Here is a 19,863-nt window from a genome sequence, read left to right on the forward strand (position 1 = left end):
AGTAGGTGGCTGCAAACAAAGTCACTTGCGCCACGTGGTAAAGTGCACGCTCTCATACTCCCGCTCTTAGGATCCACATCCAAGAGCACATGTTCTGAGAAATTGACCAATGGCAGCAAGGCATATTTTATAGCTTTCAAAGATGAATCCACTTGCTGCTCTATTATGTTCGCCTGGTATTTCAGTTGCTCCACATGGTATTTTACAAGCGATCACGACCAGATTTCTTGGCACCTCCTAGAAGCCATACAAAGCTCAGGCAGCGACGCTCTATGAGGGGAGGAAAGATCAAGGGGAACGTACAGTTTCGGTTTGCATATGGTAAGGGGAAAGAGGGGGGACAATATGAGGTGAAGTATTCTACGATTGATAAGATGACTGTGCATTTTTCTATGGCTGACACCTCTCCTATATGGAGGTTTTGTGACACACTTTCTTAAAGCCGGTAATTTTTCGTATGAAGTATCAATAATCAATATTCCACTGGTCTTCTTGATTACCTGCTAATTGAAAGGGATATTATAACTTATTATCAGCAGAAAATTTATGAAGCTAGAATCATAAAGTATATATATTCTTGATCAGCAATGCGATATAATTCACATATATCTGAGAGCCTGTTAAAGATAGCTCTAAACTACTCGTAAAAGTGAAACGTAGTTAATTTGTGATTTTGCATTTTGCCACTCCCCCTTTCGCCCTCGCAAATTACGTAATATCGGTTTGTACGTAGTTAAGTTTTCATTATACATCAGCAATTATTTCTCCAGCTGGATTACGGGAAAGAGAGCTTCACATCCTTCCACCAGCATATTACATTTTGTTAATAACATTTTCAGATACAAAAGTACTTAGCTAGATACCAGTTATATCCATGTTTAATACACAGTCTATTGCAATAAACAATTTAATTATGCAACCAAAATGTAGTATTAAGTTACCTTTATTTGGCTTCAACGCTTACTGAAAGTAAAAACAAACCTAATCTCTTCCGCACAATTTCACCGGCGTTAAATGCCACATAAATTGTATTCATATTCGTGTGCGTAATTGTGACTTTCCAAATTTATTTCGATCCCCCAAGAGTAAGTGGAAATCAAACTGAAAATGGAAGTGAGAGAGAGGGAGATGATGCTAGATATTAAACATATTGTATTCGTATAATACCTTTTAGATAAGGGTGATAATACCGAGAGAGAGTGAGAGCGAGAGAGTGAAGAATTAATAAGCCAAGCATATCACAAGGCTGGCATGAGCCTGGGATTTATATTGGATTTTGTGTGATGGCTGCCAAATGTGCAACTAATTGAAAATAATCTGCTGCTGATTAGATGATTATATGATATGATTAGCTGATAAGATCGCGTGACAAATGTGTGCGCTCGCGATAATTATGCGTAATTGATGGCTGATAAACCGATAAAGGAATACGCCAAAATTTTATGGTTCTGGGATTTTGGGAACCGTTCGACGTGTTGTGAGTCGTGGGTCGTCGCAAGTCACAGTCATACAGTGTGATACCACGTGTTGCACATTATTCATACGACGTGTATGCCGCTGCCGCAAAACAAACCAAACACACTCACATAGACATTCCTGCCGAACGATGACTGCGCACAATCTCAAATACACATACATACACACACGCACATAGTCAATGTCGTGGGCGTTCGCTTCGTGTTTGCGTCGTGTCGAGTCGTGTTGGATTGTCAGTTACCTGAACTGAATAACATTCAAGTCGACGCTGCATTGAAATCTTTTGAATCTTCGGGCTCTTCGTTCGCATTCGTCGGCTCCACAGGCCATCTAGACTCGCGATTCGTATAAATCGAGTGCGCCTTGACTGCCGATTTCACTTACGTTTCAGTTCCATTGCGGTGCAGTTAGCTGCGGATAGAACCCGAGACTCAGCTCTAGATTCAGTAGAATCCATAAGTGGCAACATCAGCGACGGTGAATCTCAATTTAATTTAAATCAAACAACATTTTTAAAGTGACAATATCCATCATATAGTTCATATCTGATTTCTTGTGTATTTTATAGTGCAGTTTTGAAAATATTCACCAACTGAATATCGTCTATTTTGACACACAAATCTTTAAGTGACATTCCTATAATTATATTCAAGTTTTTGTGCATTCCTTAAACAAGGGTAAGCTGTACGAGATTTCTTTCAAAAATAATTTAGAAATATTTAAAATAAATACTTTTTGAAAAGTGCCTATATTTTTAAAGATCTCTTTTGAACTGCATATAATTAGAAACTTCCTTTAGGTAGTTAAATATTCAAAAACATAGATAAATTATTTGGAAAAATTCTTTTTTTTTACAATATCTGAGCTTGTACTTAAGAATTTAATGAAAATGCTTGGAATCGATTTCTTTTATAACAAGCCAATAACTCTTTACTTCCTTTCTATCTATTCTTTTAAAAGTCAGTCATTATAATATGAACATTCAATATTTATAATATTCTTATCTAATATCTCCTATAATTCTATTTAAAATATTCGTTTGACAACAAAGTTATGATATTTCAATTGGAATATCTTTTGCTACAACTATATCAAAAGAATTATGAAAATAAACTAATAAACTTGTTAATGGCTGCAATAATCTCATGGTTGCCTTGTAAGATAATCCAAGTAATAATGATGTAGACTTCATAATACTTCAAACATTATTAAAATATTATTTCGCAAGTGAGGACAAAGCCCACACACTCGCACACACGCACACACACACACATTGTCGCCATGCAGGATGTGTGAGGCTCAGAGAGAGAAACTCTGGCTAGGACATTTGTTGCTTCGCTGGCCTTTTTTATCGGCTCCACAGAGCTGTTCGCCTATGCGACCTTTTTTTTTTGCTCGTTTTAATATCAGAGAAAATCTTCACTTAATATTGCAAAATTGAGGTCGCTTTGTACCTTTATTGCCTTATTTCGGTCTCTCAGCTTGGAAAACGTAATGCGAAAATCTTTGGGATTATCGTTCGAATTGCAAGCTTCAATAAACGACAAACTCGTAATGCGCTTATATTGTGGCTCTTAAATTTTTAATGGCAGCTATGATGATTAAAGTTGTGTGCTCTTTGGCTTCTACTCGTGTTAAACTCCAAGCGGAGCTTACCAAAATTTTCGTACCAAATTCTACGCAGCTACAAAATAACTATTCACATTTTCATTACTTGTAATTACATCAAATGGTAGAGTTTAGCATTTAAATCCAAAACTCTCACATTTCGTTAAATGCCATCAAATGTTGTAATTCGCTTGAACAATTCAACATGGAAACTTTCAATTGACGAATGTCGCTCATCAACTTTGAGTCAAACGCTTGAATTATATAACCATCATATTTATAGATGCTTCAATGCTTCGGAAATCAAATTAAATGATGGAAAAGCAATGCTTACAGAGTATTCAATTACATTGACCCCGACTAAAAGTATTCTCCTGAGAATGTAATTAAAATAGTATTTTTAGAAAACAGCGTCTTTATGGTTAATACCACAAAATAAAACAAGACTTCTTCGATCTAGATAAATTCAGCGTCTCAAAGCAGATGGAACGATAAATTCTTGCAAACTTAACAATTCTAAGAAACTATGCTCATTGTTATGCAAATGATGTTTCCCAAAACAATTTAATTGTCTTTTCTCTTCAACACAGTTTGCAACATTGTTAATTTGTGTACATTTGTGTTGCCTACATTTCGGGGCCAACTCAGGTGTTGTTGTGCAGACAAAACTACTTAATATAATGCAAAGGCCTCAAGTTATTTTATTGTATCTTCAATGGCGACAAATGGCGAAGCTTCCTTTTGAGCCTGCCATCCACCACTTGTTTTCTTTAAATTTACAGAAAATAAACAACAACAAGTGGGGAATCCTGAATACAAAAGGCACAAGGACGCTTTTGGGTATCTGGATTTCATTCTTATTCTTTTTTTTTCTTGAGCTCTTGGGTGGGTATCTGTTTCGGTTCAGTCACGCTTAGTTTAGTTGAACCAAGAGCATACTAATAACTGGAACAGGAGACAGACTGCGCATCTGCTTGGCATCTCCAAAGTTTTTCATACTCAATTAATTCATAAGAGATCCCCTTCGAAAAGTTTATCCGTTGAGTGTTTGGCATTTTTACCTGAGCACTAATTAAAAGAACATTTATGAACTTCGAGTGGGATCTTGTGCTTAGGAAATAAACTAAAATAATCTTAAATTGCGGGTTACAAATTTCCATTTACCATTTTTGTTGCTCATTTTGCTGCTGCTGTTGCTGTTGCTTTGTTGTTCATCTCGAGTTTTGCGTTTGTTCTTTTAATTAAATTTGCATATTTTTATTAATTAAATTGTTTTCGCAATGTTTACCCATCAAACTTGACGACGGCACTTTTCGGTAGAGTCGCCGCGTCGCCTTTTTGGCTTGCAACCCATACACACACACAGTTTTACATGTGTGTGTGTTGTATAATCACCATTGAGCTACAAATCCCAACTAAAAGCTGTGTTGCACTCATTCATTGCGAAATTAGCACATCTCCCGCATTTCGCCAGTCAAAACTCCAGAATGGAAAATACGCAAATACAGAGAAAAGAAAGAAAGAGAGAGAGAGAGAGAGAGAGAGAGAACCGCATATGGAATGTGGGCAATTGTAATCTTTATTCACGCCACGCATCCAACATTGTTGTTCCCCCCGATGATTCCCATAAAAGTTTTGCTTCTGTTTCGCCTTTCCTTCATTAGCAAGTGGCTTTTTCGGCTGTGACTGCTTTGGAGGCGCATTGCGCATATTATTGTTATGGCGTTATTACGATCCTGGAACCCAACAAAACATATTTCAATTCGGACATCTTGAATGGGACACGAACTGGAGGCTGAAAATGTTTATGCCTAATTAGCTGAGTTTATGAGCATCAAATGTAAATTTCAACTGTTTCGCATTGTGGTTCATTTATGAATACTTCAATTTTAAAGCGAATTATCATCAAAAAAGGCTTGTTATTAACTGTTTATTTTACGGGCTACAGTAAAACCTTAAGGGACTTCATTAAATGATTTACCATTATTTAGATTGGTTACAGAATTTATTAATTTTATATTTTACCACTTTAATCCACTGATTGATTACTTCAGCTTTACATTTTGAATGCTTTCTGCTTTTAATATAAAAGTCTGCATAAACATTTATCGCGCATATTTACCCAAAAAGAAATATATATTGAAGATGCTGCCAAAGTGTGTATGAAGAGTTCTTTTCCCTTTGGTTTTAAGCCGCAAAGAATGCGCTGGGAATGCTGGATGCCCAAATAAAGTATTTAATTTAAATGCCGACCATAAATGTACAAATATTTTTTAAAGCGAATTTATTACAAAATGCAAACTTTGTCATACAAACAATTTGGAAGCCTTTAAGCAAACACGAAGAAGCTGCCATAAAAACAGACGCCATCGCCATCGCTCAAGCCTGAATGAGCCAAGTGAAGGGAATTGGAGGAGTTGAGGAGAGTGGAGGGGGCAGAGAGAGGCATCTTGAATGCATGTCTTATCACTGTGCGGAGTAGACTGGCATTTTCCTTGTGCCACTCAGCAGCGGTGCAAAATTGTGTGAGCGAACTCTGCAAAGAATTGCTTATGGGAAAATGCAGCATAAAATACTTTTTAAATGTGGATAAATATTTGAGAGCGAGACATGCCGCAAATGAAAATGAATATACGCTTCAATGGTATGCTTATGATAACATTTCAATTTATACTTCAACTCACATTCATGCTGATGTTAAAATAAACATTTTTTGTAGATATTAAAAAATGAACATGTCGGAGGAGGTAACGACAATAAAAAGTAGCATACTTTTAGGTGTAGCAACGAATTGAAGTCCTGTGGAAATTAGAGTATTGGCAAGATTTAGTTTGGTGATCATATAAACAAATAAATTTATTTAATGAATACTTCAACTTAAATGCATGCTGATGTTAAAATGGACATGTTTTGAAGATATTAAATAATAAACAAGCTGGTTGATGATAAAATGTAGCATACTTTAATAATAGAAAAAGTGTACTGTCGAAGCTAGAAGTAGTTTTGTGATCGTATAAGCAAATTTAAAATATTTATTATCTAACATAAACTTTAAGCTTTGCTTTATTGCATAAATTACAAAAGTATTCTAAGCACGCTTCTGCCATAACGCAAAAAGGGATTGAAAACGAAGAGCAAGAATTCTGTTTTCTTTTTATGAATTATCGAATCGATGCTTACCAGTTGAATTGATGTTTGTAGTTTAACCAATAGGCAGGGAAAATCCATTGAACGTGGGCTGAGGGAAACTATTGTGCAATGCCAGAAATGTTGAGTGTTGGCAAATCAGAGTGAAAGGCGCACACGAAGTTCGTTAAATGGAAAAAACATTTACATTTTAAACAGAAAGGCAATGCAAAAAGTTGTCGACTCGTTATTCAAAAGGTCTCTATTTGAGTTGTGCAAAAGTTTTGTGGCAACAATGCTCATAAAACATAAACAAACAAATGTCAACGAGATGTGTGTGCGTGTGTGTGTGTGAGTGTGGCAACAAATGAACGAACGAACGAACGGCCTGATACTGCCACTTGCTTGGGATCGAGTCAGGAGTGAGGAGGAGTCTTGGTGTCGGGACAGCAAGAGGGTTTATCAGGAACGCGTTTGATGGCTGACGGCAATGCAATGAAGCGAAAGTGAAAGAGCAACGACAACAGCAGCATTGACATCGATATGTATGTACATATGAACGTTGGCAGGGATCATTCTTCCCTTCCTCCTTGTCGACAGCGATTTCAGGTTTGGGGAGGTCGAAATTCTTACCCAAGGCAAGTCTCACACACATGCAACAATTACGAGTACAAAATTCTCAGGGGGGCATCAAAAGTTTTGCCTCAATTTTTTTGCAGTTGCTTTTCTTTTCTTTTCTTTTCTTTTTTTTACTTTGTTTTTTTATACTTTGTTTTACTTACATCATTTTACACCATTTACGTTCTTGCCCCCAAAAGCATAGTTTGTGCAGCATTTAAATATTTTTGCCACTCGTGACGCAGCTGAGCCAAAGTCTTACATACTCATAGTTCATATGGCTTTTAACCTCCACTCGTTTATTTCTGTTTCGAGCATCATACGAGTTGGAAAAGTATTTCCAAGTTGCTGCATCGGAAAGGGCTTACAAAATGAATCGTAAACTTTACACTTTGCAAAACTTACCAAAGTCTCAAAGGTGGGCCACAACATAAGTGCCATCGATTCAACAGTTAACACTAGAAAATTGCAAATTGTTGTTTAAATGTTTTGCCAGTTAATTGCAGAACATCGAAATCAAAGCAAGTGCTTCTAGCCAAAAAAAAGGGAGCTAGACTTTTAATGTTGCTACAAATCCGCAATGCAATTGGCTCGAGGCAATCAATTATTGTACCCTGCAATGAGAAATATTTATTAATAAAAGTATTCGAATATTTTTGTAATTTGTGTAAGAGTTTAATACTTTTTCGATTCATAAATAAAGTAAAATTTTTTAACTGCTTTGAAATATTTTCCTAAAAATATGCAACACAAATTTCTATTAAATCAATGAGCTTTTCTCAACTTTTCTGCAGGGTATTAAAGCGGCTATCACCGCCTAATTCGATAGTAGAACAATAGGAATTGTTATTTTTTTTTTTTCGGTTTCCCGTTTACATTTAGTTTGCATTGGCACATTAATTTTGAATGCTTTGTGGGCTTTTGGTTAACAGGTTGGAGGAAATGGAGTGAACGCCCAATCAAACGGTGAAAACATGGCGTACAACAACGAAATATACAAAACAATTCGAAATTCGAATCACCTGAGGCTAATTCACAAAATGCTCAGTTTAAAATAAATACATAAACAATTCAACAGCGAATTCCCATTTGGATAAAAGAGAAAACCAAAACCAGAGAATCAAGCAAAACCAACATCAACACAGCAACAGCAACGCCAACAAAATGAAACCTGTTGGTTGCCTACAATTTGCGATTTGGGCGGGCGTTGAATACCCTCGTACAATTATTTTAATCTGTGTCCGACATTTTTCGCATAATTTTCCATCATTTTTGCTCTAAAGCAGGTCGTCAATTGGAAAGGAAAGGATCTCAAGTTCGGGGAAGAGAGAAAAGAAAGTTAAAGCGAAAGCAAACCGCGAGCAAAAGCTAAATAAAAGTATTCCTTGGGTCGCAATGAATTTTTAAGTTAATGTAAAGAGCGCCAAGGTAGCTCTGGCCCTTTTCTTCCCCTTCGCGTCTTTTGCTATAGCTACAGCTATCTTGGGTTTTCACTCACAGCTCTAAGAAGTGACGACTCCCCAAGGATGCGGTTGCTCATCTTGTTGTTGTTGCTGTTGCGTGCGATGCTTTTAGCCTCAAACGTTAAATGCTGTGTTCTACCTCATTGTCTTAGCCGGGCCTGCACGTCGCTTCCCCCTTCTCCCTTTGTATCCATCGGTTGCGCCTTGACAAATTCGCTGGATGAGGAGGTGGAGGCATCTGAGTTAGGTCAACAATTTTTACATTGTTTTGGCATCTGAGCAGCGCGTGCTTATGTGAATGATGACGTTGAATGTTGTCCTAGTACCTCTTAAGTCGCAACCTCCTAACGCCATGTAAGTCGTGTGTTAGCATGCACAAAACTTTCATTCCCCTAGGGAAACAGCGCAAAAGATTTTTCGTCCTTACACGCAGCCATTAGAAGTTGCAATTACTTGACGTGCCTGTCATCCATGTCGAAGTCTGTAAGTTAAGTAAACTTAACTTAGTAAAATGTAGCTAAGCCCCAAGCATCGACATGATTATTAAACAATTAAGAGAATCAAGACAAGCAACTATCCCAAAGCTGCAAAAGAAATTCAAAGAATTAATTCTTATTGCAGTGAGAGTTGTAAAGATAATTATGTTAATAGCAAGACTGAAATAAGATAGTTTGAGATAAGGAAAGAAGTGTTATAGAGTTGGCTTAGAATCCTACAAATGATTCTTCAAATTGTACAAGATTTCACAATTCAATAATTCATGCTTAAGACTTGCTTGTCAAATTCTCTTAAGCTGTCAAATGTATCAAATTATTGTGCAGAGGACAAAGGATAGCTCGAAATGGAGAAACTCATTCTATTTTCTCATTTAATTGTAAACTGAGTGTTCACTTGCCAGCATATTAGACTTAGCCTTGAGCACTTTACTCACTGCTTTATTTTGGTCTAATTATGTATTCTATTAGTAAAGCATTAGATAGGTTTGCAGGTGGGATTAGTTAGTTGGACAGATTGCGGATATCGGAGCAGATTAGAGACACACAAAACCAACTGTGGCTCAGCGAGATAAACACTGCTAATGACTGGCTCGTAATCAGTAAGGACGCGGTCACAGATTGATTGGCGGCGAGACACAGACAGAGAAAACAGAGAGAGAGAGAATGGGAGACAAATCAGTGCAAATAAAATGTGTGGCTTTTGCGACTTCCGTCGCCTGTCTGAATCCAAATCAATCTTGTGGCTACAACTTGGACGAGTTGTTTGCTTAATTTGACAAACGGAATAATTTGATGAATATCTAAATGGCAGCAAAGACACAGCAGGCAGTCTCAGTGTCCGTCTCCGTCTCAGTCTCAATCTCTGACTACATCTTCTCATCCTTGTTTTTCACCCTCACAGCTCAACGACGACTTTGTCACTAATTCAATAAGCATCCAATTACAACACGGCATGAAACTGGCTCCTTAACTTCACCCTCCCGACGGCTGCTTCCATTTGGCCAACGCAACTGTGTCGTATACGTAATTTTCATTTGCTATATGAAAATTTAATGCCTGGCAAAAGTGCTGTCTTCAGTGTGCGTGTTAATAATTTTGCACAATTATGAGAAATGTCCAAGCATGCTGGCATTAGCGTAACTGCAATGTTTATGATGTGTCACAGAGTTAAAGCTAAAGGCCAACACGACTCTCGACTCAGCTTTAACACAGAGAAACTAAATACAAACTGAAATAGCAATAGAAATAGAAACAGAATATTCGAAAATCACGTGCAATTCTCATATTTTGAGCAGGCAACCCAGCTCGTTAGCAATTGAGTGACCCAAATTCAATTTCAGACTTGTGATATGCCTCACACCCGAGCTGTGAGACCAGAGAAATCATAAGTACGTTTTCAGTTACCAGCACAGCAGGTGACCACACTCTCCTCTTGCTCTTGCTCCTGCTCCTGCTTCATCCCTGTTGCCAGGCAGTCAGCCATTCAGTCACTCACTCAGCCAGCCAGTCAGTCAGTCAGCTAGTCGAGGTGCTGCCCCATAATCAACGCAATGCAATTTCAATGTCTGCGTCTCGTGTTTCACTTTAGCCCCAGCCACAGTGTCCCCAACTGTCTTCCCCTCTATCCTTGTCTCTCTCTCTCTCTCTTTCAATATATCCCTCTCTTTCACTCTGTGCCCCATTGGCCAAGCAATTTATAATTTCAGCCCGTGTTTAGGTAAACAAGTCTTGTGGCACATGTTGGAAATTAAAGAGACAATACGTGTAGTTGACCATGTGACTTGCCTCGCCTCGCCTCACTTTGCCTTGTGTCGCATTGCTTTGGCTGTTTTGATGCTCTCGAGCAGCTCGTTAGCCAAATGCCAAATGCCTCAGTTGGACTCCCAGTGTGCTGACCAAGCAACTACTGACCAGATACAAACATAGCAGCTGTGCTTATGATTGACATTCCATTTAACTTCTAAAAGAATTCAATTCAAATCAGCTTTATGCTAAATTTGACCTCTTCTATTGAATTGAGTTTTATACATTTCGATGCTTGCTAATTAAGCTTAAATTTAATGCATTCGTATAATGTCAATATTTAAGGTGCAAAAATTGACTGGGATAACTATATATGATTTACCTATAAACTCTGACATTAGCTTTAAAAATAGAATTCATATTCCAATTCCAATTAAATTGATACACATTTGAAAACTCTTAGAGAAAATTGCCAATGAATATATTAGGCAATAAATATTGACATTAAACTAGTCTGCATAATATAACAAATCCTCTCAAAATAAATGTGATTATATTCGATACTTTCAACAAACCAATGCATGCTAAAGGTGTTGCTTAAACTAAACAATTGAACAGCAATAAAATGCAATCAAATCAGGTAAAAATAATTGATTGCAATATGTATCAAATGCAATAAATCTCAATGCCCAAGTCTTAAGTTTAAGTTGAATTTGAGGCAAATCTTGAGCTTGAGCTTCAGCTGAATCATGAGTCATGACGTGAGGCAAGTGAAATGATTAACCTTTTGCGCTTTGTTGGCTTCAAAGCGTTTAGATCAACTGCATTTTACAATTAATCGCCTGGCACTTCGCTGATTCTACGAGGTATAAAAACCAAGTGAGCGAAACTGTGGGAGGAAGTGAAAAGTCAGAGTCAGGCAATCGAAGGGAGGGTGCGAAATGCTGCACTTGACACAGGAGATGGAGCAGAAGTTGCAGCCAAGTGTGAAGAGGCCACTGAGTGTGTATGTGCTTGTGTGTGTGAGTGGGGCAAGGTCTGGATTATTTGCTGCGTTTGATGCGCTTGATGGAGGGCAAACATTATAAATATTTAGTTATTTGCAGATCGAGCGCATAATGAATTGTGCACTGACCGAACAATTGTTGATTACTCTCGTGTTACACACACATATAGATTTTATTTATATTTATTGTATTTTTGGTTGTCGATGGCAAATATTGTCATATTTGTATATTATTATTATTTTTTGGCTTATTTTTATTTGCATGAGCAGCTAAGCCTTTAAGCCAAATACATTATGAATGTGAGATTGGGCTCGGTTCTCGCTTTGCTTATCGTTCGCAAATAAAATGCGAGAGTAAATCGAAAACGAAATCGAAATTTATGTGTGTGCAACACGCTTTACACTTGACCGACTTCGGACCAACGAGGCGTATGCGTTATATGTGCTGAAATACTATTTACGTACGGGGAAATTCGATGTTACTCTCCGACTCTTTCATTATGGCCATAAATCAAATGCGAAAATGATTGATAAACGGTTGGTCAAGTCCACTCACTCGCTTCAGCGAACTGTCGTTTAAGCAGCCTAATAACAAATGTCGTCGGCGACAACCCATTGCTGTCAGCAATCATACGCACTGTTGTCCCGCGCACACAAAACAAATACAGCAAAAAAAGAACACTGAACTGAAACGAAGATGAACGGAAATTGTTCGTCGTTGCGTTAAATCCGTTGATTACTTTATTTGTACAAAGTGCGCGACGCGTTCGTCCGTGTATTTCCCTTTTGTCTCACTCGTCATTGCTCTCACTCTCTCTCTCCTTCTTCTGTGGATGAGCTGTCCTTGCTTGGCTTGTTGTGTGGTCCGATAAGCAGACCACGCAACCCCCAGCAACCCCAAACAACCTGTGGCTTCCCTCACTCCACGTCTAACAAACAACTTCGTGTAATAAAACGCAATCACACATTCGATCTCATTGTGTGTGTTTGTGTGTGCGACTTGCGTTTGCTTTGCTTTCCAAATGGTAGACCATTTTATATGATTTTAAATCTGCTTTCAATAATGGCTTAAACGCACCCAACCTGCGCGTGCTTTTATCTGTAACTGGCAAATACACAAAACTCGTACTCTTTCTCCTATACTGTATATTTTTATGGTACAATAATTCTTGGACTTAGCTTGCCCCAAAAATGAAAAATAAAACCACACGCAGTTCAAGTGAATTTTCTACATTTTTCTCTAATGACAATTCGATTTGGTCAGCTGCAAAAAAGATGTTCGTAATTGCACACTCATGCGTTTGCCATTTATTTGAAGCTTTAAAACGAGTTTATCTTCATTGTCCTTTTGTTTCTGAAATGTCTATAAAAGCAATTGTGCAGTTCAAATTGAACTAATTACGAGCTCAAATTCATTAAGGAGAATGTTTGAATAAATTGTGCAGTTTATGTGAACTCAGTCTATATAATTGGTGTTGTAAAAAAGGAGGTCAAATATATATCATTGCTGAACTAAATTAAATTGTATTGATACTTACTTAAAATGCTGGTATTGGTACTAGAATAATAAATATTCATTTGGGATTAGTACTGAACTGATTTAAATTATTTTATTAAAGATAAACTTAATTTAAGTATTGCTTGAGAAACTCATTAGCGGAGACTTTCTTACTTCATTGCAATCATTACTGCAAAATAAACAATTTCAATTATAATTTAATTCAATTCTTATTAAAGTGAAACGGAAAGAATATTTTTGTGGAAGAGTATAAACAACTAAATAACGTATAAGAAATATATGATAATTAGTGGAATTTCCTTGAGTAGCGACTATTAATTACACTTTTTTAATAACCTGTTTCCTCTATCAACGGAAGCATACACATTTTAAACATGTCTTAAACTTCTATCTAAGTTCAATTTCTTTACTCACTGTACAAATAAATGCACATATTGAGGGCTTCACTTTGGCATTTCCGTTTCTATTTGATATTATTCTCTAACTCATGCTCGATTTATTGGCCATTGCGGTTTGAACGTAATGACAAATGTTGCACTTCTACTCTCGAAGCATCAATGGAAATGTTCACTCACCTGAACTGAACAACTGTCAGCAGATGATGCAAGGTGCAAGATGAGAGTGTGATGAGTGAATTGAGTGAAGTCCCCCAATGGAGCGATAGAGTTAAAGCGAGGGAGGGAATTGCGAGACAAGTCCACTGTGTCAATTCATTTATCCGGCTGACCGGTGTGTCCTGGCTGTCCTCGCTGTCCCGGCTGTCTCAGCTGTCCTGCGGGTCTCCTGTTACCGCTGATGTCAGAGACAAATGTCAGAGAGCTGCTAAAGTTTTGCAACTGTAAACATAACAGTGACAACAGCATTTAGAGGTAGCAAGGTGGCAAGTTGGGAGAGTGTCCTCCTCCTGCTGCCAGCAGGCAACAGACCGGGACAAGCAACAGTCGGAGGACAGCCAACAGCCAACAGACAACAGCAGGCGGGCATGGCCGGCGACAGGATGTGCAGGAATGCACAAGTGAGTCGACCTGCTCATATTGCGGGCAAAGCAAATGACTTTGTGACCGGGCACTGCATGGAAGAGGGGAGAGGGAGGGAGGGAAAGCGGGGCCAGGCAGGAGAGCTGCCGCCTATGCTTCGTTGAGCAGTTAATGAATCACTTAATGGAAAATGGTATACCTGACTTCCGTTTTGCGTCCAGCCTGGGGGGCAACTCATGGCTACTCGTAGCAACCGAGTCCTGGCCACACTTTCGATCGATTTTTAATTGTCTGTGGTTTATATTGCGCATACGGCGTGTGTGCCCAGTCGTATCGCTTTACATTGCTGCCTAACTGAAATGATTTGAGTGCAAAATGATTTGAAAATGTATTTTTTAAGTGATTTCGTATTAACTGTACTTACTTTTAATTCTCTCTGATTCTTTCTTGCAGCAAATAAATAGCAGCGCAATGATGACAAACAAATTCGCTTTTGGCGCCTTGGCTCTTCTAACCATTTGTTTGCTGGCCATCTCAAGGACCGATGCGGCACCAATGCCCAGGTAGTTGTACAATAGCCTTAATGCTAGAAAAGTGTGATAAATTAGATGATGATAATTGTTAAAGGAATTCGATTTTTATAACGATTATACACAGAACGAAAAAAACTAGATTGTAAAGTAGATTGCAAATCTCTATTTTAAAAATTTTCAATCTTAATTAAAAAAGCTGAAAAAATCTTAAAATACTAACATTATGCTTAATTTACATCTTAAGTTTAAACAAAATATTATTTTAAGATTAAAATATTGCTTAAAGAATGCATTTTTTCTTTCTGTGCTAGAAGATTCAAGTTAAGTTTATGGTAATTGATTTAATAAAAATTCAACTAACTAGAAATTTTGTTTAGTGAATAATGCAATAGTTTATAAATAAATACTATTTTATGAGTATTGTGTAGTATAATTAGCATTTTAAATATATTAATACAGAATAGTTTTTCTTTCATATATTTTCAAATATTTATTTCACAATAAAATTAATCACTTTTACATTTTTATACCCGCTACCCATAGGGTAGAAGGGTATTATAACTTTGTGCCGGCAGGAAATGTATGTAACAGGTAGAAGGAGGCATCTCCGACCCTATAAAGTATATATATTCTTGATCAGCGTCAACAGCCGAGACGATATAGCCATGTCCGTCTGTCCGTCTGTCCGTCCGTCCGTCTGTCCGTCTGTCCGTCTGTCCGTATGAACACCTAGATCTCAGAGACTATATGAGATAGAGCTATAATTTTTTTTCGACAGCATTTGTTATGTTTGCACGCAGATCAAGTTTGTTTCAAATTTTTGCCACGCCCACTTCCGCCCCCGCAAATCAAAAAAATCGAATAACAAGCGTAATTTTAAAGCTAGAGTTCCGAATTTTGGTATATACAATAATAACTATAGTATTACATGATTCCTGAAAATTTGGTTGCGATCAGATAAAAATTGTCGAAGTTATTAAAGAAATACTTTTGTATGGGCAAAAACGCCTACTTACTAGGGGTCTTAGTTGCTTTGGCTGACAATCTGGTATATTGTGCCGTCTATGGTATATTTTGAATACGGTACTATGTCTATATACCAAATATACCATTCGGTATATTTTTTTTAGTATTTTTGCAGTATATTTGGTATATTTTGAGAAAATACGGCAAAATATATTTCTTTTATTCAAAATGGGTAGCGAGTATCTCACAGTCGAGTGCACTCGACTGTAGCTTTCTTACTTGTTAATATTCGAAAAGAGAGTAGTAAATATGTTAGCTTCTTCGCTAAAACATTTTAAAGTAAGAAACTTAGCACTTCATTTAATTGAAATCAGATAATGATCACATATCAGGTAATTCTGTTTCGTATTCTCGTCACGGACAACTTGGCATCTCTGCCACACTGTGCTGCCGCTGAGCTAATTAATTTCTGGCACTTTTGCTCCGAATATCTGCAAATTTTGGAATTAAAAATATTTGCCGAAACCAATTACCGAAAGTGTGCTCTGAGTACACTCGGCACTCGTTGCCCATATGCGAACAGGAAAAAGGACAGAAAATGAGGGTCGCAGCACATGTCGCGCAGCTCCTTTATAACATATATTTTATTCGTCTGTCTGCGGTCTTTGCCCTGTGCCAAATTTCACAGTTGATGCCGTTATCTGCGGCGCAAAATGTTCACTTTTTTTCTCTTTTGCGCCTTGTGAAAATTTCAATTAATTAAATGTAAACGCTGCTAAAGTGACAGCTAAATCTGCAAACGTGTTAAATATTTAAAAGAGCACACTTTAAGTAATTACATTTTGCAATTTAAATTGAATGTTTTCTTATTTCTAACATACTTATGATTGTATGATTTGACGTTATCGTAAGTGCCAGATATTAGAGTACAATTAAAATCGCTTAATGGGTGAGAAGTCAGTTGGAAAATGAGATTCATGGCGTATTTTGATGTTTCCTGATTAGAGCAAGGTTCGGATTTAAATTTTATGCAAATGCCAAGCAAATACAAAAACAAAAGAAAAGCAAATTACAAGCTAAAAGTAATTAGACGGTCTGTTAATTTGAAATTAGCAATTGAAATCGGCAGGCAGCGAAGACTAAATTTAAAAGTTAATTATTTATAAGGAAAACAAAAAAGAGAGCACACCACTAATATTCCACTTGACTGATTTCTGTGCCACTACAGCCAAAGCTCGAATGGCGGCTACGGCGGCTATAACGAGCTCGAGGAAGTGCCCGATGAACTTTTAATGGAGTTGATGACACGCTTTGGCCGCACCATAATACGAGCACGCAACGACCTGGAGAAGTAAGTACTCGCCTCTTGTTGTATCTGTCACCGAAGAGATACACTTGAGTAATGGCTATATCGAAATTTATACGATATATTATAATAGCTCGAAGCGCACCGTGGACTTTGGACTGGCGCGTGGTTATTCTGGCACTCAGGAGGCGAAACATCGCATGGGACTCGCTGCAGCCAATTTTCCCGGCGGACCGGGACGAAGGCGGCGTTCGGAAACCGATGCTTAAATATCTTAAAACATCTCTCGATCACGATAATGTCGAAAACTAAATGCGAAAATCTATTAAGAAAATTACACAACAACAACAACAAACGTTTTTACAAATTTTGCGGATCTTAAATTTGAGTTTTATTTTTCGAAATATGATTTTTCAATATTTCAGCGCTAATTTCGATTCATTGTATATACATATATATATTTATATTGAAGTTATTTCAATCTACTATATTTGCAAATTAAACAACACTCGCATGTTTGCTAAAAACACAAAAGAAATATATTAAAGGAAATTTTCACGGAATAAAAAGACAAAAATAAAAATGTTAAACTGTTGCTCCAAAGTTATAAAATGTTTATGCATCCTTTAACAATCAACAATAATATATATATATATAATATATAAGAGTACCACGATCATGATCCCCTCTCGCTCTCTCGCTCGTCTTAATGTTTGAAACAAATCAAAAAAGAATAAAACAAAATACGAAACCAATTGAATTGCATTGATATGAATTCGAATTAATCAAAAATAACGCGTAATATTTAAGCACAAGTACAATTCTATACCAAATATTCAAGTGTAATTAAAAACTCGCGCAAAAAATCTTTAAATAGGTATGCCTTGGTCTAACACACACACACACACACACATACATACACACTCACACTTACACCAACACATACAAACACAAATACACTACACGCAAATCTTTCGTTTACTCTTCGCTTTATTTGTTTTTGGCTTTTTTATTTGCTATTTCTATTCGGAACTTTGGAAATACGCGACTTCTCTTAGGCTTACTATCTACTAAACTACACTAACTTTGAGTTAGTTTTCGAAATATTTCTTGTAAATATATATATTTGATTTGTGTAACACGAATATATCAAAAATATCGGAGAACGTACATGCATACATATTATATACCATACATATATGGATTAATGTGTCTATTGAAAATCAATATCGTAACGAACAATGATTAAATAAATTTACATTTAGAGAAACTCTAATCCAACAACGTCTTTTCAATGGTGGGGCTAAAGAATTTTGTCAATCAGTTTTGTTAAAATGTATTTAAGAATGTGTTTTAATTTTTATTATAATTAACAAGTAAAAAAGATACAGTCAAGTAATAAAATCAAAACAGTCCGGTATTAATTTTGAAATATATTTAATTAATATACCGCATAAATACTACTAAAAATACACCGCATGTTATCTTTGGTAACTTTTACCATTTTTATCTGATTGCAATCAAATTTTCAGAAATCATAAAGACAATAGTTGTTGTTGTATGTAAATGTCCCGGATGCACAAAGTTTTAATACTCTTCTCTTTCCACTCTCTAAAATGCTGAAAATCTGAACGACTTCATTCCATTCACATTTGCTACAAAAAGTATGCTACACTTTTTATTAAACTTAACGAGGAGTATAAGCAAATATCATAGAGTATTAAATCTTCGCCATTTCGCTGTCAACTCCTGATAAAGTGTGTGTTTGCTTTCAGAAGTACACAAAATAAATGAATGCAAGTGTCCAAACAGCAGTATCTAGTCGGAGTCGGTAACAAATTTATCTTTGGGGACTCACAAATGCACAACAACATTGATATTTACATGCGAATTAAATTTATGCACAAATGTGGCCACTCACAGATACATGTGTATACACACACACAAGCACACGCACACAAACACACTCTGCTTTCTAGGAGTAGATAGACAAAGTGAGATAAGTGCACCAGGTGGTGTCATAAAATGCTCTGATGCCCGGTCGCGCTCACAGCGTGCACCTTGCCAATTACAGCTCGATATTGATAAGTGTAATTGCACAGTTAATAACAGGCGAGGGATCCATAAGCAGATTGATTACCGCTAACTAAATAAATATGTTATACTACGAAAAAGTATTAATAAGGAATTAGTTTGGAAGTGAGAAACCATTTGAAGTAAAGCTGAGTCAAGTGGGGAGTAAACTGAGATTAAAATAAGTAATTGAGCAACTCTAAGTAAATACAGATTATTAATACTTGTTTATTATTTCTTTATCGCTGTATAAATACCTTTTACCTCTCATAATCCTACTCATTGTGTTGCTGAACGTCGTATACTTTACTTCATAAAATGCATAAACAAATTTTGTTGATTTCAAATATTTATTGTATTTTTTTGCTTTTTCCATTGTGCTCCGCGTTATACGAGCCCGTATTGAACGGTAAAGTTATAAAAGCAGAGTAAACAAAATAAACAAATTATTGTTGTACCTTAGGTAATCGCTCAGCAGTATTTATCAATCACAATATCAGCGATGTGTTTTACGCGGATATCCCGGAAGGATTTGTGAAAATCGGTTATATGTTTCTTCATATCGATCAGACGAAAATCGTAAATTGGTTTGGTGCCGTTGAAAAGTGCCGTCGAATGAAAGGACATCTCATCAATCTGCAAAGTCTTGACGATTTGAAGAGTCTGCAAAATCATTTAGATAAATCCATTGTGTACTGGACCGATTTGAATAATCTCGTTAACACAGCATATTTCTATTCATTGACAACGGGAACAAAAGCTGAATTACTCAATGAACCATCAAAGGGCAAGAGATTATCCTATATGTGCGGCATATTGCGTTTCAATAAAGAAGAGGAAAAGTTCGAGTTGGTCGAAGAAAACTGCAACTCGAAGACAGGTCGACCCATTTGCCAAACAACTCATCCAACCACAATAGATGTTGTAATAATTGATAATTGAATTGAGAATT

General features: G+C 36.8%; 2 protein-coding genes across 3 annotated transcripts; both read left to right on the forward strand.

The window, feature by feature from the left end:
• Positions 1–1,868: 1,868 nt before the first annotated feature.
• LOC132798843 (diuretic hormone class 2) lies at positions 1,869–18,106 on the forward strand. 2 transcript variants are annotated; one of them, XM_060810831.1, is made up of 5 exons: positions 1,869–1,953; positions 2,045–2,153; positions 14,487–14,599; positions 16,761–16,883; positions 16,972–18,106. In XM_060810831.1, exons 3-5 carry the CDS (start codon positions 14,505–14,507, stop codon positions 17,105–17,107), a joined length of 354 nt encoding a protein of 117 aa, XP_060666814.1. In that variant the 5' UTR covers positions 1,869–1,953; positions 2,045–2,153; positions 14,487–14,504; the 3' UTR covers positions 17,108–18,106. The 2 variants fall into 2 exon arrangements, with proteins under 2 accessions (XP_060666814.1, XP_060666816.1); XM_060810833.1 differs by having other exon boundaries at positions 14,487–14,596.
• Positions 18,107–19,199: 1,093 nt separating this feature from the next.
• LOC132788616 (uncharacterized) lies at positions 19,200–19,853 on the forward strand. Its single transcript, XM_060796110.1, has 2 exons — positions 19,200–19,320; positions 19,375–19,853. The coding sequence occupies exons 1-2, from the start codon at positions 19,230–19,232 to the stop codon at positions 19,851–19,853; spliced, it is 570 nt and encodes a 189-aa protein (XP_060652093.1). The 5' UTR covers positions 19,200–19,229.
• Positions 19,854–19,863: the final 10 nt, after the last annotated feature.

The sequence above is a fragment of the Drosophila nasuta genome, chromosome 2L (assembly GCF_023558535.2).
Source record: "Drosophila nasuta strain 15112-1781.00 chromosome 2L, ASM2355853v1, whole genome shotgun sequence".
Lineage (NCBI taxonomy): Eukaryota > Metazoa > Arthropoda > Insecta > Diptera > Drosophilidae > Drosophila > Drosophila nasuta.

What these genes read in the sequence shown, in the direction of transcription:
- LOC132788616 (XM_060796110.1), top strand. Translation starts at nt 19,230, where the DNA reads ATGCATAAACAAATTTTGTTGATTTCAAATATTTATTGTATTTTTTTG. An exon ending in ATACGAGCCCGTATTGAACG is followed by an intron (nt 19,321 to 19,374) that starts GTAAAGTTATAA and finishes GTTGTACCTTAG; the next exon opens with GTAATCGCTCAGCAGTATTT.
- LOC132798843 (XM_060810831.1), top strand. Translation starts at nt 14,505, where the DNA reads ATGATGACAAACAAATTCGCTTTTGGCGCCTTGGCTCTTCTAACCATT. An exon ending in GCGGCACCAATGCCCAGGTA is followed by an intron (nt 14,600 to 16,760) that starts GTTGTACAATAG and finishes GTGCCACTACAG; the next exon opens with CCAAAGCTCGAATGGCGGCT. An exon ending in GCACGCAACGACCTGGAGAA is followed by an intron (nt 16,884 to 16,971) that starts GTAAGTACTCGC and finishes ATATTATAATAG; the next exon opens with CTCGAAGCGCACCGTGGACT.